The sequence below is a fragment of the Lutra lutra genome, chromosome 15 (genome assembly GCF_902655055.1).
Source record: "Lutra lutra chromosome 15, mLutLut1.2, whole genome shotgun sequence".
Taxonomy (NCBI): Eukaryota; Metazoa; Chordata; class Mammalia; order Carnivora; family Mustelidae; genus Lutra; species Lutra lutra.
Window position 1 is genome coordinate 29295733 of NC_062292.1, and position 25212 is coordinate 29320944.

At 46.2% G+C, this 25212-nt stretch overlaps 1 protein-coding gene across 2 annotated transcripts in view; it reads left to right on the forward strand.

The window, feature by feature from the left end:
* The window catches only part of ACBD3 (acyl-CoA binding domain containing 3), a 38320-nt gene extending 14338 nt beyond the window's left edge, over nucleotides 1-23982 (forward strand). The window contains exons 2-8 of one of the 2 annotated variants that reach the window (XM_047704760.1): nucleotides 6119-6260; nucleotides 6957-7097; nucleotides 10534-10692; nucleotides 12435-12609; nucleotides 15924-16113; nucleotides 18123-18419; nucleotides 22129-23982. In XM_047704760.1, coding sequence (XP_047560716.1) covers nucleotides 6119-6260; nucleotides 6957-7097; nucleotides 10534-10692; nucleotides 12435-12609; nucleotides 15924-16113; nucleotides 18123-18419; nucleotides 22129-22340 — 1316 coding nt within the window. In that variant the 3' untranslated portion in view covers nucleotides 22341-23982. The remainder of the gene's footprint in view (nucleotides 1-6118; nucleotides 6261-6956; nucleotides 7098-10533; nucleotides 10693-12434; nucleotides 12610-15923; nucleotides 16114-18122; nucleotides 18420-22128) is intronic. The other variant, XM_047704761.1, reaches the window with a different exon arrangement.
* The last annotated feature ends 1230 nt before the right edge of the window (nucleotides 23983-25212 follow it).

Below are 25212 nucleotides of genomic sequence, written 5' to 3' on the forward strand. Positions count from 1 at the left end.
TTCTCCCTCTTCCACTCCCCCTGCTTGTGTTCCCTCTCTTGCTGTCTCTCTCTCTCTCTTTGTGTCAAATAAGTAAATAAAATCTTTTTAAAAATTTATTCATTTATTTATTTGAGAGAGAGTGAGTAAGTGAGAGAGAGAGCACTCTGGGATCATGATCTGAGCTGAATGCAGATGCCCAACCTGCTGAGCCACCCAGGCACCCCTAAAGATTTTATTTTTAAGTAATCTCTGCACCCAGTGTGAGGCTCCATCTCAACCCTGAGATCAGGAGTCCATGCTCTGCTGTCTGAGCCAACCAGACACCCCAAAACATACTCATTCCTCTTTTGAAAAATCCGTAATGGATTGGCAGTATATTCTTAATTCCATCAGGCATAAAAAGGGCAGATGTTAAAATGACACTCAGAAATCCTGAAACTCACCCATTGATGAGTCACTTTTTAGGGCTGGAGGTCAGACTAACACCTTGCTGATTAATGAGTACAGTTTCCTTGTTTACTCACCAAACCCCTCTGGGCCCTCCCCCCTCCCCATTAAAATAACTGTGGTGTAGTCATAGGCTAAAAACCTGTTGGTTTCTTTTTCTTATCTGTTGTTTTCAAATCCTCTCCCTGCAGCAAATAAGAATTTGTATGTAGGTGTGAAAATTCCTATATTACATTATAGTTACATGATATTACATGACTTAGCAGGAAAGTGTTTGGTCTTCCAGTGAGTGAAGTTTCTGCCTGATTTTATCTTTATTTGCATTTACTTAGGACAAAGCAACTACTTTCACAGAATCTGGGTGTCGTCCCCCCCCAAGGAAAAAAAAATCCCTAAAATACCAACTGAACAAAGCAGGAAGCTTGTGCCAAGGGCTCTGCCCCTCCTATTTTTCAGGCTCACTACACCTTCATTCTTGAGTCACCAGCGCATAATTTCTTTTTACGAGGCTCCAGATAAAATGATGTCGTTAGAATAGTTCCTTTTTGGTTGTTTAAAAAAAAAAAAAACAAAAACTGGGACACCTGGGGGGCTTAGTCAGTGAAGCATCTGCCTTCGGCTTGGGTCATGATCCCAGAGTCCTGGGATGAAGGCCCCACACTGGGATCCTTGCTCAGCTGGGAGCTTTCTTCTCCCTCCCCCACTCCCTCTGCTTGTGTTCCCGCTCTCACTGTGTCTCTTTCTGGCAAATGAATAAATAAAATCTTTTTTATGAGACTGATGCTCTGTCTACTGCGCTAACGAGGCACCTAAATAAAATCTTTTTTAAAAAGACTTCTTGAGGGGCACCTGGGTGGCTCAGTAGGTTAAAGCCTCTGCTTTCAGCTCAGGTCATGGTCCCAGAGTCCTGGGATCGAGCCCCTCGTTGGGCTCTCTGCTCAGTAGGGAGCCTGCTTCCTTCTTTCTCTGCCTGCCTCTCTGCCTGTCAAATAAATAAAATCTTAAAAAAAAAAAAAAAAAAGCCTTCTTGGGGGCACCTGGGTGGCTCAGTGGGTTAAGGCCTCTGCCTTCAGCTCGGGTTGTGGTCCCAGGGTCCTGGGATCAAGACCCACATCAGGCTCTCTGCCCACCGGGGAGCCTGCTTCCCCTTCTCTGCCTCTCTGCCTACATGTGATCTCTGTTTGTCAAATAAATAAAACGCCTTCTTGGGTGCCTGGGTGGCTCATTCGGTTAAAGGGCTGCCTTCAGCCCAGGTCATGATCCCAGGGTCCTCCTTGTTCAGCAGGAGCCGGCTTCTCGCTCCCTCTGCCTGCCATTCCCCCTGCTTGTTCGTCTGTCTGTCTCTCTCTGTCTGTCAAATAAATAAATAAAATCTTAAAAAAAAAAACAAAAAAACCCCAGCCTCCTTATTTATATTTCAGCTAATCTAATAGAACTGTTCTTCAAATCATCACAGGTTGGTGAAAGTGAGAAGAACATTGTTCTGGGCTATGTTTCTTTTCTTTCTTTCTTTCTTTCCTTTTTTTTAAGTTTTTAACCCCAGCTGACACCCTGAGATCAAGTGTGTCACATGCCTCACCGACTGAACCAGCCGGGTGCCCCTGGGCTGTTTCTGATAATTACCTGTGACAATTAGTACAAGAAAAGTTTTGGTAGTTAATTTGTACAAAGTAAAGGAAGATGGTTAAGGATGGTTATGCACATCTTCAAAATTAAGGAAAGGCTTTTTGGTAAATGGTAGCCCAAAGTAGCCACTATTGTTTTACACATTTTATTTTTTTTATTTTTTATTTTTTTTAAAGATTTTATTGATTTATTTGACAGAGATCACAAGTAGGCAGAGAGGCAGGCAGAGAGAGAGAGATGGGGAAGCCGGCTCCCCGCTGAGCAGAGAGCCCAATGCGGGGCTCGATTCCAGGACCCTGGGATCATGACCCGAGCCGAAGGCAGAGACTTTAACCCACTGAGCCACCCAGGCACCCCTGTTTTACACATTTTAGCAATAGGGTTCTAAGTAGCTAGTTTTATAAGAAAAAATCTTAACTGTAATTTTAAATTAATGAATGAGTTTAGAGAAAGGGAGTATAGGGGCAAACAGGGAGGGGGAGAGAGAATGGGGCTCCTGGTTGGGGGTTGGGAGAAAGAGGGAATCTAAAGCAGGTTCCACCCCCAGCACAAGCTGACATGGGGCTCGATCCCAAGACCCTGAGATCATGACCTGAGCTGAAATCAGGAGTCAGACACTCAACCAGCTGTGCCACCCAGGTGCCCCATTAACTGTAATTTTTTTTTTTAAGATTTTATTTATTTATTTGAGAGATCGAGATCACAAGTAGAGAAGCAGGCAGAGAGAGGAGGAAGCAGGCTCCCTGCTGAGCAGGGAGCCCGAGGCAGGGCTCAATCCTAGGACCCTGGGATCACACCTGAGCCAAAGGCAGAGGCTTTAGCCTGCTGACCCACCCAGGTGCCCCTACTTCATTATCTTTTTTTTTTTTTTTAAAGATTTTATTTATTTATTTGAAACAGAGAGAGAGATCACAAGTATGCAGAGAGGCAGACATAGAGAGAGAGAGGAGAAAGCAGGCTCCCCGCTGAGCAGAGAGCCCGATGCGGGCCTCGATCCCAGGACCCTGAGATCATGACCTGAGCCGAAGGCAGAGGCTTAACCCACTGAGCCACCCAGGCGCCCAACTTCATTATCTTTTGATCTGTTTTCTTCCAAGATCAGAAGTAAGCTCTGAAATAATCTTTTCAGTTGGGCATCTGCCTTCTGCTCAGGTCCTGATCTCAGGGTCCTCCCATTGAGCCCCTCATGGGGGTGGGGGGAGTGTCTGCTCAGTGGGGCGTCTGCTGCCTTGTGTGGGGCTCTCCTCTCAGTGAGGGGTCTGCTGCTCTCTGGGCCGGCTCCCTGCTTGTGCTTTCTCTCTCTCAAATAAAATCTTTTAAAAGATAAAATATTTTCTTTATCCCAGTGTAACTGTTGTACTTTGTTTACAGTAAATATCTACCTGAAATATGCACCTGGGAGCATCTGAGTGGCTCAGTCGTTGAGCTTCTGCCTTCGGCTGGGGTCATGATCCCTGGGTCCTGGGATCGAGCCCCGCATCAGGGTCCCTGCTTAGCAGGAAGCCTGCTTCTCCCACTCCCCCAACTTGTGTTCCCTCTCTTGCTGTCTCTCTGTCAAATAAATAAACCTTTAAAAAAAAAACGTGCACCTAGCTACAGCTGTTTACGGTATTGCCGTATTATAAATTTTTATATATATATATTTTTTTTTTTTTTTTAAAAGATTTTATTTATTTATTTGACAGAGAGAGATCACAGGCAGGCAGAGAGGCAGGCAGAGAGAGAGGAGGAAGCAGGCTCCCCGCCGAGCAGAGAGCCTGATGCGGGGCTCGATCCCAGGACCCCGAGATCACGACCTGAGCCGAAGGCAGCAGCTTAACCCACTGAGCCACCCAGGCGCCCCCGTATTATAAATTTTTAATTAAACCTCAATAATTTGTAAGTTACATGACGGCAGTGAATTTACACTCGGGCTCAATATGTATTAAGTTGAAAGTATGAAAGTAAAAATACTTTTTATACTGTCCATTAAGTGAAATAGCATTCTAAGAGTTGGATTTTGAAGTGGTAGTCGCCTTTTCTTAGTAAATACAGAGCTATGATAATCCTGTTCAAAAAACTTTAGAGGAAGTTACTGCCCTTGATGTTAATTGTCTAGTGATACTGTTTGCTCAGTAGCAAAGACAGATGGCAGGTCCAACAGGTTGCTGAATTGTTTCAATTTTTATCAGGTAAGGTCAGTGCCACAGGTTTGTCTTTTCTTAATATTTATTTTTGCTAAGTATTGCATGAGTTTGTTCTGGCAGAAAAACAATTCAAGCATACATAAATGGGAAGGAAACTCCTCTTTCGGTCCCCGTCCAGTCATTTTGCCAGTCCTTTCCCTAGAGGCAGGCATTCACTCTTAACAGTTGGGTTTGTTCTTCCACACCTTTGCCCTGGAAAGGTTTGGATGTCACAAGTAAGGCTTCAGTTCTCAGAGAGACTCCTTTAGTCTCCTGTTGTGTGACTCCCAGATTTTGCTATTTGCATCTACCTTCATGTAAGGGTCTCTGGGGAATACACGTGTAGGTGTGTTTATGTGCTGTGTTTTGTCAATTCTAAGAATCACTATTATTGTACATGCTATTATTAAGAAAGGAAAACTGCTCTTTTAACTGTAGAATACTGGACTGTCAAGTGAATCTGATTTTAGAGATGTTAAAGCATGTGGTCGGGGAGTGCTTGAATGGATGGCATAGGTTGTGTGCTGTGCCTGTATTGTTTTCTGCAACTTGCTTTGTCACTTAGTATTTCCTATAATTGCTTCATTTATACCACAGTCTGAATATATCACATTATATTTAGCAGTTTCTTTATTGAGGAACTTTGTAAATTGTTTACGATAGCAAGAAAACCACTGTATCCCTCTGCCTCTGTGTATTCAGGACAGATCATGGGTGGATCACAAGAATTGGAGTGACTGGGTCATGGGGTGTGCACATTTTTAGTGTTGAGATAAATTGCTAAATTGCCTTCCAAGATAACTAACAGTGTATACTTTCAAATTAGTATGGGAGAGTGGGTACCTCTTTGCGCCATTCTTACCCGCTCTCGATGTTACCTGACTTTGTTTGAGCTATGTGACGGCAGAGGTTTTGGTATGTAATGGAAGACCGTTCGAATTTCCTTGACTTGTGAGGTCTAGGATCTTGGGATGCTCCTTGGCAACTTCTCTTTTTTTTTTTCCTCCGAGTTTCCTGTTCATAACCTTTAAACCCACATTCTTGTCTCATCAGTGATTTTATTTTGGTGACTACTTTATGCATGGATAAAATATGTAGGCAATATGTACTACCTTTTTTTCTTTAAGTGGCAGTCTCTTTTATTAGAACCAGTCAATAATTAATGCTACCATTTATCAGAGAAGCAGCACTGTTCTCTAAGGATTTCCCATGTTACCAGCTCCCATTTCTATGCAGCTTTGAGTGGCAGCCCAGTCTTCACAGGTCAGAGCAGGCTTCACTTCCATTGCCAATTGGAAACCTGCCAGAGCCAAGCATGCTGTGGAGGAAGGAGAAGGCTCTGATAGCTGTCATTGCTGCTGTCCCATTACCTTGGGAGGAGCAGTGACTGAGAGCTTCAGGGGTGTCACAGATAGGAAAGGTCTGAGAGGAGGTTGACCTCTCATTTTAGAGTCCCTTCACCGCATCACACTGCAGTTTGTGGCCTTTCAAGGTACGCATCACCTCTTAGGCGTGATCATCTTAAAAGTGACTGATACAAAATTATTTCTTAAACTTTTAGAAAACGATTGTTACACAATTTCCGATATGTGTAGAAGATGTCAGCAGAACAGTTTGTGTATCTGACTGTTAGCTTGACAGATGGGTTTCTCAGTAGAAGTTTGAACATGAATGTCGGTGCTTGGCTTCATGGGCGAAAAAAAAAAATCCCTGCATAAAGGGTTTCTGTCTTAGGCTCCAACTATTAAAATTTAATATTTGAAATACAAATGTCACCATAAGATTTGTATCCATCACAGGGAGTGTGTGATGTTTCCTTATAGGGGACCTTCAGGATAGAACACCGAAAAATAGTTTTTTGCCAATTCTAATTGTTTTCATGTTTCTTTATCTTACAGAAAAAGACGGCAAAGCCTTTCATCCAACTTATGAGGAAAAACTGAAGCTTGTGGCACTGCATAAGCAGGTTCTTATGGGTCCATATAATCCAGACACTTGTCCTGAGGTTGGATTCTTTGATGTGTTGGGGAATGACAGGAGGTAACTGTGTTTTGTTGTATAATGACCTTAGTGAGAGTAGTGTTGAGAAGAGCGCGAAGTGAATTGGTTTAAGATGCAGACAGCTGGTTCCTTAGCGTAGAGGAAGACTGAAACAGCCATTTTTGCTTGCAGTGTCTGGAATCTTCAGATGTGTATCTGTTTTTGGCTTGGAGATGTTTATGGGTAAATAATGTGGAAGAAGTTTACTCGTCTGATTATGAACATAAGACAAGGACAACTTCATTTGATTCTTCCTAAGTGACATTAAAAGCAGCCACTTAAAATACACAGTCACTGATTTTCTTACTGGGACGAACAGAGTTGTGATAGAAAACAATGCCCTGAGAGCTGTATTCAGTTAAGACTAAAATGTGATAGGAGGAAGGTCAGACTCGGGTACCCTTTTGCTCGTATGGGAATGAGCAGCAGCGAAGCATAGTTTCCGGCAGTGAGTGTGGCTTGTGTGTGACGCTTCTAATTCAGTGTATCAGTCGTGCATACTTGTTGAAACTCGAGTTTGGAGCCCTTTGCTGATGGTAGAATCATTCTGCATCTTAGTTGTCATTGAGACTCAGTTGTCACTGAGTTGTCATTGTCATTAGTCATTGAGAATTGTTCACATTTAGGTTGAAATTAAATCATAGTCTTACTCTCTTAGGAAGAGGAGGTAATGACTTTCCTTGTTCTTCCCTGCAGGAGAGAATGGGCAGCCCTGGGGAGCATGTCTAGGGAGGAGGCCATGCTAGAATTTGTCAAGCTCCTACATCGCTGTTGCCATCTCTTTTCAACGTACGTCGCATCCCACAAAATAGAAAAGGAAGAGCAAGAAAAGAAAAGGTGAAGTTCGAGGACACAGCATACTTTATTCCTGTGCAGCCCCAGTCCTCGTGCTTTTTTGCCTTACGGAGTCACGTGTCCCACTGCCCTTGGATCCCCGCTTCCTTTTATCTTTTATTTACTTTTAAAGACTACTTATTTTTTTAGAGATAGAGAGCGTGCAAGCAGGGGGAAGGGCAGAGAGAGAAGGGAAGAGAGAATTTCAAGCAGACTGAGTGCAGAGCCTGATGCAGGACTTGACTCACGACCCTGAGATTGTGACCTCAGCCAGAATCAAGAATCTTACACTTAACTGACTATGCCACCCAGGTGCCCCCAGATTCCCCACTTCTTACTCCAGTTGTTCAGACCTGCTGGTGTGAGCAGGTATCCATACTAGGAGTTCGGGGGGGCAGGGAGCTGCTGCTTCTGTCTGGCTGTCCCTTTGAAAGGAGCCACCTGTCCATCACAGCAACATTCCTCTTGCCCTGGTTATACCGAGGTTTTGAGCAAACTCCACTGTAAACTCAGCCCCTCTCCCCACCCTTACCCCCTGGTCTGACACCCCCTTTGCTATTGTTTCCCTCGAGCTTCTCGAACATTATGCCACATATCATGACTCTGTCTCCTGCACTATGTGGTAGATCTTATGGAGACATGCATATTGTCTCTGGCTCCTAGGTGGCTTATTATTTCCAGGGGGCAGGTGAGAATGCTGCTGTTTATGTTGATGGGATTTTTTTTTTTTGTCATAACTGAATTCAACAGCATTACAGTTAACACCTTATTTTTTGTGTTTTTTTTTTTTTTCCAAGATTTATATATTTCAGAGAGTGCTGGTGGGGGTGGGGGCAGAGGGAGAGGGAGAGAGACTCTCCAGCAGACACCCCACTCAGTGCAGAGCCCGACCAGGGCTCTAAGTGAGCAACATACAGCACTGGGTGTAATTTATTCCTGTTTAAGATGATAGGAAGTAGCTTAATACATTTTCAGAAGATATTTGGGGTGCCTAGTGGCTCAGTGGGTTAAGCAACTCCCTTCAGCTCAGGTCATGATCCTGGAGTCCCGGGATTGAGTCCTACATCAGTCTGAGTCCCTGCTCGGCAGGGAGTCTGCTTCTCCCGCTGACCTTTTCTCCACTCATGCTCTTTCTCTTTCATTGTCTCTCTCTCTCTCTAATAAAGAAATTAAAAAAAAAAAAAAAGATATTTATCCAAAGGAAAAGTTTTGATTTGGGCAACCCTCTTGGGTCCCCTCCCTCTTTGGGAGTTTTGTACTGTTACTTTACTATCGCTCAGTAAACCTTGCTTTGCTGCTCAAAAAAAAAAGTTTTAATTCATAGTGGTAAATTGAATATTTAGTAGTCATCTTAACCTGTAAAACTGCATTTTTCCTTTTAAAATGTATTTACAGGGATGCTTGGGTGGCTTAGTCATTAAGCATCTGCCTTTGGCTCAGGTCACAATCCTGGCATCCCGGGATCGATCCCTCCTGCATTGAGCTCCTTGCTCAGTGGGGAGTCTCCTTCCCCCTCTGTCCTTGCCCCTGCTCCTGCGTGCACGCACTTGCTCGCTCGCTCTCTCTCTCAAAAGAAAATCTTTTTAAAAAAATGTACCTCTGTCATGAGATGAAATCCAGCTAGCACCCTTTGAAAGCATTTAAGACTAGATTTCCTCCTACAGTCCCAGCTCTGGTTGTGGAACACACCTTGTCCTCTACCAGCTGTGACAGGTTAAAAATAGGTCATGTTATTGCTGTGTTTTGAGCCCTGGCTGTGGCTCGGATGTGCTGTTCATTAGTTACAGGAATTTGGGGAGAGGAGTGGGGTAAGTCGAGCAGTTTTCATGGTAGGACCAAGAAATGGTGTCCCCTCAGATCCCCTGAGAGCACCTGCATCCCATCCTCCACTCTCCTGCCCTTCATACTGTGCTCATCTGGCTAGCGCCCCCCTGCCTTCCTCTTGCCGTGGGGCCTGTGCTCCCCGGGAGAGGGGCCAAGGGTGGGCTAGAGCTGGGTAGGGGCTGCACCTGCATTTCCAGCTCTTCTTTTTCTCTTTTAAATTCAAAGCTTTGATACTTTTTAATGTTCAGAAGTAATATACAGATACATGCGATATAAATATTTTTCATTTATGGCAGTATGTGAAGCACAGACCAAAAACCTTCCCTCCTACCTTGCTTTCTAGGACACATTTAAGGTGTATCTTTAAAAAAAAAAAAAAGGGGGGGGGCGCCTGGGTGGCTCAGTGGGTTAAAGCCTCTGCCTTCGGCTCAGGTCATGATCCCAGAGTCCTGGGATCGAGCCCCGCATTGGGCTCTCTGCTCAGCAGGGAGCCTGCTTTCTCCTCTCTCTCCCTCTGCCTGCCTCTCTGCCTACCTGTAATCTCTGTCTGTCAAATAAATAAATAAATAAATCTTAAAAAAAAAAAAAAAAAGATTTATTTATTTAAATAAATAATAGCGCGAGTGCACATGCGCACGTCAGGGAGGGACAGAGAGAGAGAAAGTTTAGCAGACTTCTGTGTGGAGCGTGGAGCCTGGCTGGGGGCTCTGTCCCAGAACCCTGAGATCACAACGTAAGCCAAAAGCAAGAATTGGACGCTGAACCGACTGTGCCATCCAGGCGCCCCCAGTTAAGGTATTTCTTTGCAAACCTTTTCCTAGTCCCTGTTTTTTTCATTAAACAACCATATTAAGTGTCTGCGTGTCAGGCCACACAGTCGTGGTTTTTTTGTGGCTATGTGCCATCCTGGTGCATTACTCATTTTTTTTTTTTTTAAAGATTTTATTTATTTATTTGACAGACAGAGATCACAAGTAGGCAGAGAGGCAGGCAGAGAGAGGAGGAAGCAGGCTCCCCGCCGAGCAGAGAGCCCGATGCGGGGCTCGATCCCAGGACCCTGGGATTATGACCTGAGCCGAAGGCAGAGGCTTTAACCCACTGAGCCACCCAGGTGCCCCCATTACTCATTTTAGATGTGTGTGTCGAGTGCTTGTCCTATCTAGCACCGTGCTCAGCGCTGCGGATGGAGCGCTGGGAGATAGGCAGCCTTTGTCCTCGAGGGGCACAGACTTTAACAGAAGGGCGGGTGCAGTGCTGAATTGCTCGCACAAATGGAATTACAAGCACAGCAGACAGTGTGAAGGGAAAGCCTACGATGCTGTGAGCATAGGTGAGGGAAACCTGCCGGGGGGTGGGCACATCGTGATCTCAGTGGTCTCTTTAGTGGACACCTTTCTCTTCTGTGCAGCCATAATTTCTGCTATGTTCTCGCGGATTGTGAGATTGACCCCACAGGATAAATTTGTACCAATGAAGTGTGTATATTTCAAATTTCATTAATACAACCACATTGTTCTCTCTGAGTTGTGTCCGTTTTCCCTGGGAAATAAAGTCTTCAATTATGTTTAAGGAGGATTCTTGGTACAGGGCTCACCGTGTCTGTTCTGGCTTATAGGAAAGAGGAGGAGGAGCGGCGGCGGCGTGAAGAGGAGGAGAGGGAGCGTCTGCAGAAGGAGGAGGAGAAGCGCAGGAGAGAGGAGGAGGAGAGGCTGAGGCAGGAGGAAGAGGAGAGGAGGCGAATAGAAGAGGAGAGGCTTCGGCTGGAGCAGCAGAAGTAAGCGGGTCGGACAGCTTGTGTTTAAGCACAAGAGCCGGACCTCCACAGCCTCTGGGTGCCACTCCTTGGGGGAGCTCTGGGACATGTGCACTGGGAGGGCATACCTGCCGGCGCCCACCATTTGTACCAGTGATCTGTCCCGTTTCCGAGAGGTCCTCAGCTTAAGCTTCAGTGGGTCCTCAAAATGAAAGGGCTCCGGGTTAGCTGCCAGGACCCAGGGGCTAGAGCGGGGACCTGAGGTGGCTTGTTCTGTCCCTGGGTCCATGTGATCTTGTCTTGCTTCCCAGGTTGTGTGTCTGTCTCCCCCCTGCCCCTTCTGTTGTCTGCCTTGGTGGACACAAGGCACTGGCTGGGATCGGGGAGAGCCCCAGTCCCAGAGTCCCAGGACAGGGTCTGCTCAGCGCAGCCTGTGTTAGGCATCTGTTCCTCGTACAGGATTTGGGACCTGAAACTATTTCTCATTCAGGGCTGTGAGAGCAGCTGTGACACAGGGACTGGTTCTTCAGGAGGGAGCCGTGGGGACGGAGGAAGGGGTTGACACTGATGTGCGGGAACAAGGTCTGAGGTGTGGGGACTGGGGGTGGCATTTAGAGGAAACCAGAGAGCATGACCGTCCACTGATGCCTCGTTACCTGTCAGCAGCTTAGCAAGGCTTCTGCACTAGCTGCACACCAGCCCGGGGCCTCATTCCACATTGGGGAGAGACGAGGAATGCTGCACCTTTGGGAGTGGGCGGTGCCCTCGGTGGGCCCTGTGTCAGGGTCTGTGCAGGAGTTTGTGAGATTTTGCTCATCCCTCTGCTTACGAATCTGTTTGGTGATAGATGGCTTTCCAGTCTGTGTTAAGTTGGTCACATAACTGAGGTAGGGAGCTTGTGGTACCTAGAGGAGAGAAAATGAGATTTAGAAAAAGAGAAATTACTGTCTCTGTACCAGGCATGCCTGGGTACTATTTTTCCTGTTGTTCTGGAAGGCAGGCTTGCTTTATTTATTTGACAGGGTCGGGGGTGGGGGTGGGCAGAAAGAGAACAAAAAGGGAGAGCGGCAGAGGGAGAAGCAGACTCCCCATGGAGCAGGGAGCCCGATGCAGGACTCAGTCCCAGGACCCTGGGATCGTGACGTGAGCTGAAGGCAGACGCTTTCGCCCTGAGCCCTGCTACCCCAGTCCCCCAAAGGCAGGCTTTAAATGAAATGCTAGAGGCATGGCGAGTTTCCATCGCTATACCGACACCAGGGCCGCTTGTGACAAGTTCTGGTTACTGAGTTACTGTCTTGCCTCCTCCTAATGTCGGGGTGTTCAGGAAGTAAAGCGGTGACCAGCCGCTGAATGTCCCCTCAGCCCCCCTGTGGATGACAGGCGCCCTCTCACAGCCTCCTGCTGGGAGGCTAGGCTGCCCCGGCCTGCTTCACCATGTCCTGGCTCTTGTGGCTCCCAGCATTGTGATCGTGGGCCAGGTGGCGATCACTGGCACCACCTCCCGTCCGAAGACGTCCCTCTGCCGCGCTCATGGGCGCCAGGTGGCTGAGTGCCTGTAGGTGCTCCGACACAGGTATCAGCCTCCCTCTCTGTCAGTGAGGAGCAAGAGGCCAAGTGTCTGGGCCCGGGGCACGTGATGGCAGGAAGGTCCTCTCCGCTCTGTCCTTTCGTGGAGGGACAGTGACAAATGAGGCACGAAGATGTTTCCTTTTGCCGCAAGCCATGGCCAGCGGCCAACGCGTGTGTGTTCCTTGCTCTTGCAGGCAGCAGATCATGGCAGCCTTGAACTCGCAGACGGCTGCGCAGTTCCAGCAGTACGCGGCGCAGCAGTACCCCGGCAACTTCGAGCAGCAGCAGCTCCTCATCCGGCAGCTGCAGGAGCAGCATTACCAGCAGTACATGCAGCAGCTCTACCAGGTGCAGCTGGCCCAGCAGCAGGTGTGCGGGCCTGGGGGGCAGGGAGGGAAGCCAGACACGGCGGGACCTCTGCTCCTTTGTCCCAGGGCATCCGGGGTCATGTGCACCAGGTGTCATTCCAGTGAGTCCGGCAGAGACTCTGTTGCTGGTCCTGGCACCGTGAGGAATTGGGAAACTCGTGTTTGTCCAGCCGTGTCCTCCAGGCTCTCATAGGCCGGGGCAGCTGCCCGTGGGAGGACCTGTCCCCAGAGGCTGTCGGCTGGTTTTGCAGGCCGATCCTCTTGATGTTTGCTTCGGGTGCTGGAGTGAGACCGCGCTCCCCTGTGCCACAGTGCGGGCCCCCCCCAGCTCCCCACCCCCACGTACTTGGCTTCCACGAAGGAGTAGGTGGCTCGCAGGAGTAGGTGGCTCGGGCTGAGGAGCATGGGATGAAGAGCAGGGTGACACTTGGACTCAGTCCTGGCCTTGCCATTGTCGTGCTTGAGATCAGACAAGTTACCTACTTCTCTGATTGTTCTGCCTTTTCTCTCACTGAGCAGGAATGGGGTAGGAAATCCGGTACTGGTCCCGCTCACCTCCCTGAACTCTCAGAGGACTAAAATGAGAAGAAGCGTTGCTCTGTGAAAGTGTTGTGTGCGTACGGCAGATCACTAATCTGTGTTCATTTTTCACACTGGGCAGAGGCACTAATGCCTTCTTGGAGTGAATCTGGCAAAGTTTTACTTCCTTACTTTTCACTTAGAAAGTAGTTACGATCTGTCATTGTAGTGCTCAGCATTTCTTGTCAGATGAAGTGGTCTTGGTTGCTTTGCCAACCTCTTTAAATTCTTTGAAAATTAATATCCTTACTTAAAATACCTTTTCCCTTGAGTCTTTAGCATGAGTGAGAAGTTAAAAAGCATGGCAGATTTTGTGTTGTTCCTAAGATGAAAAAGATGTCAGACCAGAGTTTTTTCAAGACAATAATTGGCTTTTCTGAGGGATTTTTTTTCTCTGTCCTTGAAAGCCTGTTTCTCCTTGAGCATCCCACCCCCTCTTCCTGCTTGTAGCACTGTGAGATGGGCTTTGAGATGATTTTCTGCTAGGATAGCTCACACGCCCTGCCCTGTTTTTAGGTCATTTAGTGAGAACGAAGTTGGTCAAGTAGGGCAAACCGGGAGTCTGTGGAAGTGAAGGGTCTGGAATCCATAATTTAGATTACAGTGATGGAACTCGGTTTTACACGTCGATTGGTGGTCTCTGGGCATGGAGAAGGAAAGGCACTAGGGAAGGAACAAAGAAAACTTCAGTCCTATAAAGTAATTTTTTAGTAAATACTGAGCAAAATGACAAAATACTAACGCTTGTTCATTTGGAGGTGTAGTTATATGGGTGTTTGTTCCTGTACCTTTCTGTGTTTTCAAAACCTTCCCAAGGTACAGATGAGAGATGATGTAAATAAATCATTATGATCTGCTGTCTGTAATAGATGTGTATTCTTGGGCAGTGGGATTCCCAGGGGAGTTGTTCACTGTGTTGGAGGGTTTCGAGTGTGGCCCGTCTGGGCCTGCTGACCATCCCCAGAAATGCTTTTCTTGCTGCCCTGTCATGCAGGGAATGTTCTGAGTGCGCCAGCATGTTTTGGCTGTATGCACTTTTTCTAGAAGCTGTACTCTTTCTAGAAAACTCTTCGGGAATGACGGAGAATCTAGGCCTTGGAAAGAGGTATTTTAAAATCTTACATGTATTACCAGCCTGTGTTAGCTGCAGAAGAAAGCATTGCTGTTCATGGAAGTAATTGGGTTGTAGATGATATGTTACACGTGTGTACAGATACGCAGAAATACGTCATTATCCCTAAACCATGAGAGTATAAAGGCTTTTTTCCTGTTATTTCTTTGTTTCATTTTTAAATTTTTTTCCTTTTGTAAATATAAGTTTACTTATGACTTTCATGTTTTATTTACTTATTTATTTTTTTGAGGATTTTATTCATTCGTTAGAGAGACAGCGCAAGCAAGGGGAGCAGCAGGCAGAGGGAGAGAGAGAAGCCAGTTCCCTGCTGCGCAGGGAGCTGAATGAGGGGCTCGATCCCAGGATCTAGAGATCATGACCTGAGCCGAAGGCAGATGCTTAACCATCTGAGCCACCCAGGCGCCCCAGACTTCCATGTTTTAACTTAGAGTTACTTAAATGCCCAAATGGTCATCAACAGTAAAACGGATAGATTTTGTATCTTCACAATGGAATATCGTAGCAGCAAACAAACAAAATAGTTACTTGTATAACTTTATGGATGAACCTTGCAAAAATAATGTCGAGTAGAAGAAGCCAGACACAAAAAAGAATACTTATTATATGGTTTCATTTATATAACATCAAAAAACAGGCAAAGCGAGTCTATAGTGGTTTTTTGTTCTGTTTTTTTCTTTTATTTGACAGACAGAGATCACAAGTAGGCAGAGAGAGGGGAGGAAGCAGGCTCCCTGCTGAGCAGAAAGCCCTACTCAGGGCTCGATCCCAGGACACTGGGATCATGACCCAAGCCGAAGGCAGAGGCTTTAACCCATTGAGCCACCCAGGCGCCCCTATTCTGTCGGTTCTAAGAACAAATGTTACTGTGTTCAATTTTTGCCTTTAATTGTATTTGGGGTTGATGATTTCTATCTAATTTTTCCTGGTTTTTCTAATATTTCTTAGGTCAACACACACGTTTTTGTCCATGAAAATTTTTCATGATTTTTAGCTGTTGGCTTGATATTGTCCTACTAATATTCATCATAGACAGGATAAAACTGATAAAGTCTGTTAGTAATTTTTTTTAAAACCATCCCATTTTATTTTATCTTATTTTATTTTATTTTTTTATTTATTTATCTGACAGAGATCACCAGTAGGCAGAGAGGCAGGCATAGAGAGAGGAGGAAGCAGGCTCCCTGCTGAGCAGAGAGCCAGATGAGGGGCTCGATCCCAGGACCCTGGGATCATGACCTGAGCCAAACGCAGAGGCTTTAACCATGAGCCACCCAGGTGCCCCTATTAGTAATTTTTTTAAAAGATTTTATTTATTTATTTGACAGTGAGAGAGAGCACAAGCAGGGGGAGCAGCAGGCAGAGGGAGAAGCAGGGTCCCTGCTAAGCAAGGAGCCCAATGCGGGACTCAGTCCCAGAACCCTTGGGATTACAACCTGAGCAGCCGCTTAACCGACTGAGCCCCCGCAGGCACTCCCATTAGTAATTTCTTGCAGCACAGTGCTCTGGTAGGACAAGAACATGGGGTCAGAGTGCCTTCCAGGGTGAATGTGCCATCCTTAGCTGTCTTGGTCAGTGTGTCTTCACCGTTTCTTCACTTGTAGGCGGCCTTACAGAAACAGCAGGAAGTAGCAGTCGCCGGGGCTTCTTTGCCCGCGTCGTCCTCAAAAGTGAACGCAGCAGCTCCAGGCGATAGGATGCCAGTCAACGGACAGGCCAGAACTCACACTGACAACCCAGAAAAAGAAGCTGAACCAGAAGCTGCAGAAGCAGCTGTGGAGAATGGACCAAAAGGTATGACTTGGCAGATGTGTGTGTCTGTCCAGATGTTATAACTGGGGTTCATGGGAAGTGAGTCAGGAGTCTGGCTTGCTGGCTTTGGAGCACATTCTGGGAGAGTTGAATGCTTTTGTACCCTTTTGAGTCTGAATCTTGTGCTTCTGGTGACCCTTAGCAAAGCAGGGAAGAGCACATCAGAGGACTTTTGGATACCTTGGGTTGTGGGTTGGTTATCTGTTCCTATGTGACAAATTATGCCCAGATTTGGCAGCTTCTGGTAACAGCTTTTTAATGTCTCACATAGTGGGTGAGATTCCTGGGGTTTTGGGAACTGAGGAGCAGCTTAGCTGAGCAGTGGTGGTTCTGGTCCCAGGAGGGTTCATTCGTGATGCGGGCCGGAACTGGAGTCAGGTGAAGGCTCCACGGGCACGAGAGGCTCTGCTTCCACGGTGCTTTTCTCCGTGACTGGCAGGCTGGTGCTGGCTATTGGCAGGAGGCCACAGTTCCTTGCCCTGCGAAGCTTCTCCTTTGGGCTGAGTGTCCTTGACGCAGTGGCTGGCTTCCTCCAGAAAACACGATGCGAGGGACCAAGACAAGTAGTGATGTCTTTCACGCTCTGACTTTGAAAGTAGTACATCGTGCTGGCACCATATTCTGTTGACCACACTTACTGATCCTGGGATGTTGTGGGTGGTGACCTCCAAGTCCCTGAACACCCAGATGGGGATCACAGGGTTGGGGGCATCTTGGGGGCTGCCTACCAAATATTGAAGTATTTTTTGAGACTAAAGTACCAGAAGATAAGTTAGTGTTTTCAAAGGTCTAGCTTTTTATGGGCAGCTCATCCATTCCTTTAGCAATTGACTGAAGATTTTCTGAGTGCTAAGGGAACAGCACGAGGCAGAAGGACACACGAAGTGTAAACCAAAGCCGCGTACGAGCTGTGCTTGGGAGTGAGGCACGCTGTAGGTTGAGAGCTTGTGATGTGGGGACTGTGACCGAGTCACAGGGGTCAGCAGAGGCTTCCTGGGGAGAGACACCTGAGTGGAGAGAGCCAAAGCAAGGCTAGGCACTAACTTAGGAAGGAAAAGAGCATAGCAGGGCTGGTGGTCTGGGTGGTGGTGTGGTCTAGGTGGTGATGTGCAGAAAGTTGGTTTCAGACATCTGCCTTGTCTTTTTAGAGTGAGTAACAGAAAACAGCTTTGGATAAGACCTTGAAGATCCCATTGTTTAACCTCTCTTCCCTTTTATCCTTATAAGAATTTATCAGTTTTTTTGTTTTGTTTTGTTTTGTTCTGTTTTTAATAATCTTCACACCCAGCATGGGGCTTGAACGCATGACCCCAAGGTCAAGAGTCGCAGGCTCCACCAGCTGAACCGGCCAGGTGACCCAGGTCTCCCAGTATTTTTAGATGAATCTTTTGTCGAAGCTTCTGTGACCGCGTCTAACAAACCTGCTGAGGGACTGCCACACGCAGAGACGCGGCAACAGAACTTTCCCCTTTTCTGTTCAGCCTGTAGCAGGGACGTCCTGTCTAGATTTTTCTGTTTCCGTGAGCTCCTTTAGAATAGCCCCTGGAACTTTGGGATCTACAGAGGTCGAGGCTTTTATTTTTTCTTGACAGAGAGACTGAAGTAAAAGCCCAGCTTTCTTTGTGTGGATCCAAAAGTGAATTTATTCCTAAGTCCAGAGATACCTTTCATTATTAGGTTTCCCTGGTACCAGCTAGGAGGTTTCCAAAGTCAGTCTTAAATCCGTGCTCATACGTAATCAGAGTGTTGAAGAAAATCACTTCTATGATTGTGGATTGCATGTGTTCCTTGAGGCGTTGTGCTGACATTGGTAGAAAGTTAAGGGGGACGCTTTGCTGGGGACCCCGTGTATTCTTGAGTCCCTGACCTTCAGGTAGACTCGATGGCAGGTGGCATCTCACTGTGACCAGGCGGGGGTCCTGTGCGAGTTGGCCACCTGCTGCAGGCTCGGGCTCATCCTCTTCAGCGTGTGTAATTCCTGTTGCCTTTAGACTCTCTTCCAGTAATAGCAGCTCCGTCCATGTGGACACGCCCCCAGATCAAAGACTTTAAAGAGAAGATTCGGCAGGATGCAGACTCCGTGATTACAGTGGGCCGAGGAGAAGTGGTCACTGTCCGAGTCCCCACCCACGAAGAAGGATCATACCTCTTTTGGGAATTTGCTACAGACAATTATGACATTGGATTTGGGGTGTACTTTGAATGGACAGACTCTCCGAACACTGCTGTCAGCGTGCATGTCAGCGAGTCCAGTGATGACGACGAGGAGGAGGAAGGTAGAGCCGGCGGTCCATATTGACGAGTCCTGGGTTGTGTTGGCAAAAATGGCATGGTTCCCGTGTCAGCCACCCTTATGCTTCCTGATTAACACTTTCTAGACAGGGATTCATTTCTTCATAAGTGGGAACTCAGCTGAAAAGGCTGGGAGACAGGCCAGCCTGCCAGGAGGGACTGGGGTCTGAACATGACATTGTTTTAACGCCTGCAGGTCTGTCTGGCAGTGTGTTATGGTACTGCTTCCTCAGTACGGTTTTACTTCCAGCATTTTGTGTTGGAAAGCCAAATGTGCAAGATCATTTCGAAAAATTTTAAAAGAGCAAGCAAGAAATTCTGCCAACTCTGGAATTTATTCAAATTTACAATTCTGATATTAGCTTTTTAGGTCGTTACTCTTAAGATTTTTTTTTTTATATAAATACAGAAACTCATACCAGAACATCATACCTAAAAGAAATGCCAGCTGTTCTTCCCCATTTTACAAGAGTATAATTTTATATATTCTCTAAGTAGACAAAACGGAGTGTTAACCAGAATAGTCTAAATCCTCTTGGTTTAGGAAGTAGGTTATAAAATGTATGCATATTAATGGAGAAGATGGTCTCCTTAATTCTGTTTTGCAGAAAAGGTAGAGCTCAAGGCTTTGGTCCATACCTAGTGAGCACTTGAGTTCCTGGGTTGGCTTGGCTGAGGCTGGTGTGGAAGGAGTGCCCTGGCCATGGGAGTGGAGAGGCGGCCTCTGGTTCTTGGGACTAGCTGACCTTTCGGGTGATGTGCAGAACAGCTGCTTGTGTTTGGAGATGGTTGGTAGCGCTTCCCAGAGGTTGCATCAGGTTACACTGGAAGAGGCAGTAGTCGGAGAGTTGTGGAGGCAGGCTAGACGTTCAGTCTGCTGTCAAGGCGCGCAGCTGGATCTGGGCCCCACACGTGCCGCACACCAGGCCCTCTGAGGCCATGTGTGGTGACACACGTGTGGGCCTGTGTTATTGAGGAGCTGCTTTGTCCCGCGGAACTTTGATTTCCGCCGCTTTTATCTCTGAGGACCGGAGCCAGGTAAAGCCTGGCCCACAGACCCAGGAGTGAGGAAGGAGCAAAGCAGAGTCAAGAGAGACCCGAGCAGGTGTGCCCCGACGCCCATGGCAGGTGCCCCTGAGCAACATCAGGGCTGGCGACTGGCCTCTCTGATGTGCCACAGGGACTCATGAAAATCGGACTGTTTGCAAATGTCTGGGACAGGAGATGTGTGTGTGCTGACCGTTGTACTGCTAAGGAGCTTTGTGGCTAGTGTAGAAGGCTCTGCTCAGAAGCACGTTGGGGTGATCTGTTTCCCCTGGCTTGCCTAGAGAGTCCTTCCAAAGGAAGGTTGTCCTAGTGTGAGCCCTCCGCTGACTGTCGTTTCTGGGCCAGGGATTGGGCGGGGCACCAGTGAACCCTGCTGGGGTCCAAAGCCTCTCTGGAGGCCGGAGTCATGCCGCACCCTTGATCTTTGCTCTCCTGTGTGACATCCCTCAGATGGGAATGGGCTTACTTGTCCTCACGTCAGGCCTAACCATAAAATGATTTCCATCTAAATCTAAGCTGTTAATACCCCTGTGTGAGCTGAAACAACAGTGAGGATTTATTGCTCCCAGGAGTTGTTTGCAAAAGTGAGCATAACTTTATCCTTTTTGAAGATTTAGCTCACAGACTGCGTGTGTCCCCATGGCTCCTGAGGAAGGCCACTGTGCCACTGAGACTTGTCCCCACAGTGCATTTTATGGGGGTCCTTTTAGCTTGGATTAAGATGGAAGAGCAGTCCAATCTTTCTGTTTGTTGCTTTGGTTTTTTGGTTTTTTGGGTTTTTTCCCTCTATTGGGTCTTGAAAGCTACAGGAGTTTGTTCTCTCTGCAGAAGTGTGGCTGTTTACCCATCTTCCTGCTCTGATTCTTCCCGTCTTTATTGCTGCCAGGTCCCAAGTCTTTGCTTAACTTGACGAAAGGTGCATTGCTCATCTGTCCCAGTAACCTTTAGTTTTACAGGTTTTGAACAAAATCTGGGTCTTGAATACCAATAATCTGTTCATGGATATTTTTTTTTAAGATTTTTTAATTTAATTTAATTTATTTGACAGAGATCACAAGTAGGCAGAGAGGCAGGCAGAGAGAGAGAGGAGGAAGCAGGCTCCCCACCAAGCAGAGAGCCCGATGTGGGGCTCGATCCCAGGACCCTGGGATCGTGACCTGAGCTGAAAGGCAGAGGCCTTAACCCTCTGAGCCACCCAGGCACCCCTGTTCACGGATGTTCTTAAAAACAATAGTTTGCATTTTGAATGGTTCTGTATTTCTCATTTGCAAATGAAGGACATTTAAGTATTGCTATGATGAAGCAGATCTGGTTTGGGTCTATTTATCAGAATGTCATTTGCTTTTTTTTTTTTTTAAGTAAACTTTTTTATTTTAAAGATTTTTTTTTTTTTTTTTTTTAATTTATTTGACAGATCACAAGTAGGCAGAGAGGCAGGCAGAGAGAGACAGGAGGAGGAGGCAGGCTCCCTGCTGAGCAGAGAGCCCAATGCGGGACTCGATCCCAGGACCCTGAGATCATGACCTGAGCTGAAGGCAGAGGCTTTTAACCACTGAGCCACCCAGGCGCCCCAACTTTTTTATTTTAGAATAATTTTAGATTTATAGAAAAGTAGCAAAGAGTTCCTGTGTACTCTACATACAGTTCCACTTAATGTTAACACCAGTTTGTACTGCGGTACATTCATCATCACTAATGAACCAATGTAAATACACTGTGATTCGCCAAAGTCCGTATGTATTCAGATTTCCTTAGTTTTTATCTAACGCTCCATGATCCCAACCAGAATGCCACGTTATAGTTAGTTATCCTGTCTCCTTCAGCTTCTCTTGCCCATGAGAGTTTCTCAGACTTTACTGTTTCAATTCCTGATAGTGACCCCTGACAGTTAACCGATGTTGTCAGAATTCACTCTGCCGTGTTATGGACCCGAAGGTCTTTTATCTTCTGTGCTGCGTATTCCTGACCTGTTTGTCTGGGGTTGTTTATATTTGATATGCAGAACAGGTTTTAAGCTGGTTTCGTAATTTCTCACTACTATAGGTTTCCAGAGGTATTTTTTTCCTAACGGCGTATAATTACAGTTCAGAAACTATTAAGTGGGACAGACGTAGGATCAGAGCTCCCTTTTTGCCTCTGGGGTTGTCTCTGGGTTGGCATGGGCCTATAGCGAAAGGAGTAGATTTTCAGAGTGTCTCTAAATGCCTGCCTCTCTACTGTGGTTTCCTCATTTTACTCTCTGAGGTGTACAGAACATGATAGTCCTTAGGAGTTCAATCGCCCCTTCCTAAACAGAACTTTCATGTTGTTGAGGAAGAGGACAAGAGCATCGTTTTCCTTGTTGCTCAGACAAGCAAGGTTCCGCCTGGCGGGAGGAGTGAGGACCCGAGTGGGTGTCCCTGGGGAAGAGTGGGGCTCAGACGTGGGAGTGAGAGTCAAGGGAGAGAGAGGTGCTGACTGCTTCCCCCACCAGGTAGCAGCTGCCGAGATACAGGAGTGAACAAATGAACAAAAGACGAAACCGGCACATGCATTGTAGAGTGGCTCCAGAGAATTCCCAAGGAGCTGTTTCTCAGAGGAAGGACGGGGTTGCAGTGCTTGAGGCAAATGTGGTTTTCCCAGTTCTGTTCACTGACGAGTCTCCATTCTGTCTCACAGAAAATGTCAGTAGTGAAGAGAAAGCCAAACAGCACGCCGCCAAGCCTCTGCTGGACGAGATCGTGCCTGTCTACCGGCGGGACTGCCATGAAGAAGTGTACGCCGGCAGCCACCAGTACCCAGGGAGAGGGGTCTACCTCCTCAAGTTCGACAACTCCTACTCTTTGTGGAGGTCAAAGTCCGTCTACTACAGAGTCTATTACACTAGATAAAGATGTTGTTACAGAGTCTGGAGTCTAGGGCTGGGCAGAAGACAGCATTTAGTTTGGAATTTCTTTGGACTTTTCTGGAGCATTGCAGTCAGTGTTTATCCTGTTGATTTTGGTCTGACGGCTGGTGAACTCTTGTTGGAGCTCAGGGTTCCCGTGAGACCCTTTAGCATTAATACTCTGGGGCTCGGGGGATTCCTCAGAGCCCTCCAGCCCTTGGGTGCTGCCCACCAGAGTCACTAATGGATGCTGAAGTTCCAGGAGCTATGTGTTAAATCTTTAAGGTCTCCAGAATAAAACCTCCCCACGTTGACCCCACCTGGCTGTTGGTGAGTCCGTTGCTGCCTGCTCCATGTGTCTTACGAGAGCCCGTAGTTACAGGGACCGCTGATGGGACGGCCTCATGTCAGTAGTCTGCCTGAGGTGCAGCTGACTTTAATGAAGGTCATTTTAAAACTTAAAAACTTAAGACCTCACAGATGATCGTAGACAGATTGCCTCAATTCAATTTTGTTCTGAATGACCCAGATTGTTTTTGCTTTGAGTGCAGCTGTTAGTTCACAATTGTAGTACAGAGAATTACTTTCTGAGATAATCTTAAGAATGTTCAAAGCTGATTGATAATTGAACTATCAAGACACCTAGAACACCTCAGACATCTGTCTCAGCAAGCCTATGCTTGGTCCTTTGCTCTTCCTCTGGTACTCACTCTACCAACTCATTTTTGTCTCAATTGGGCTTTGTAGAGCATCTCAAATTAAAACCGTTTTCTACACAAGCATATAGGTAGGGGTTTTGTAAACTCAAATTGGCACCTACTGAAGTAAAATATATAAAATCACTTAAATGTAATTCGCTGTGTGGGGAATAACATTGCACTAAATGGAAATCACTGCCAGAGACAGTCCATTTTCTTTTCATGTGTTAATACTTAGGCACAGACCCTATACGATTCCAGTTTGGAATTGCTTACTAGAGAGAATTGGAAACGCATATGCCCATGCTTAAATTTTTTTATAGCTTTAATCTGTATTATGTCTTTATAGCTGGGAAGAGGTACACTTTTGTTTTCCTTACTGAAAACAAATATGGATTAATTGCCTCACGTTTGTATAAGTGATCGACTAGTGTAGAGATTCTTGTTTTCAGAAGGGAGGGTGGTACAGCTAGAAAGCGACAAAGACGGCAATACACACGTAATGTTACTGTATGTTGTTACTGAAATACTTAGATTTTTACAATTTCAAATCATACATCACTTCTCGTAGGAGGGTCTCCGTTGATTAGCTGCGTTATATACAGTTCCCTGCATAAGGGGCCGTTGGTTTCTGTGTGCTGCATTTCTGTTTTTTAATACCTGGTTTTGTACATACCTAACTCTGTTCTCTTTTGGTTATTTGGAAACTGGATTATTTTCTCTCCTAAGCAGTGCTTAATTTGTGTTTTTAAATTTTGATTCACTAGTTCCAGCTCAGAGGTGTCCACACTGTTCTGTCCAGAACACTTTCAGGCTCTCCGTCAGCTCTCGTGTATATATGATGTAGAAACCATGGCGTTAGGCACTTCTTGGCTTTTTTTTTTTTTTTTTTTTTTAATGAGAAAATACTGTATTTAAAATGTAAAATAAACTTTTAAAAAGCAGGCACTAATATATATTTCTTCCAGCCTTTGATTACAGATGTGTCCTTGCACATGTGTTAAGGTGAATTATCTTCTAAAAATATCATTGTTCTCGGGAGCAGTGTATGTCACTTTACATAAGCAGTGGTTCCTGTCATGTGCTCATGTCAGAACATTTTTTGGTTTTAAACTTTTTTATTGCCTTTGGCTGTTGATTAGTACAGTACAAGTGCGATTTCAAAAAGATCTTGAGAATAATATATTTAATCAATTAAAATGTTTATCTGTAATCCGTTGACGTTTCATTAATACAGTTACTCTCTGAAGTGTTAGTCCTGTATTTCCTCATTTGGGAAGGATGAGAAGAAATGGCCCAGAAGATCTTTTCTGTTTTAAAAAGTTAAACACCAACAACAGACTCTTTCTGACTGATCAGTTTTTGCTGGGAATTGCCCCAGTGAGTTAGGATACATTTTAAAGTTTTCAGTCTGCTTGGTGGAAAGGAAAGCACTGACTTTTCTTATTGAAAGAGACTTATGATTATTTCCCCTACACAGCCATGTGCGTAGCGTATTTCTTGAAGTTCTGGGACGCCCTGCCCTGAAATCCTTTCTGAGGTCTGGCCCCTGCAAAGCAGTCAGTATAATGTAGAGCGCCAGAAATGGTTCTATAAATGACCCCCCTGAAATGCAGGCTGACTTGGACCTCAGATTTTGTTTGCTTGTGGGAGAGACAGAACAAGCTGGTTATCTTGGGGTTTTATTGCTGTGTTGGGATACCATGAATGCTTAAGGAGTACATCTTGGAAGCCATGCCACTGAGTGGTTTGGTTTTTTTTTTTTTTTTTAATTTGACAGAGATCACAAGTAGGCAGACAGGCAGGCAGAGATAAAGGGAGAAGCAGGCTCCCTGTGGAGTAGAGAGTCCCAATGTGGGGCTTAATCCCAGGACCCTGAGATCATGACCTTAGCCTAAGGCAGAGGTGGTTAACCCACTGAGCCACCCAGACGCCCCTACCATGCCACTGAGTATTGACCATCTACCTTATGGAAGAGGAGAAGCAACCCGTTCAAAATCATAAGTGATGGCTAAAATTAATTGGGGGCTCCCAAGTGCAGCAGTCTCTGACCAAAACCGGCTTTGCATCGTCTTTTCCCAGCTGAGCTCAGCTCAGCACTTTCATCAGCACCCTGAAAATGTGTGCCTATGATCTCCTTGGGAGAGAGCCAGTCTGAACTTTATTTCAAAATATGTA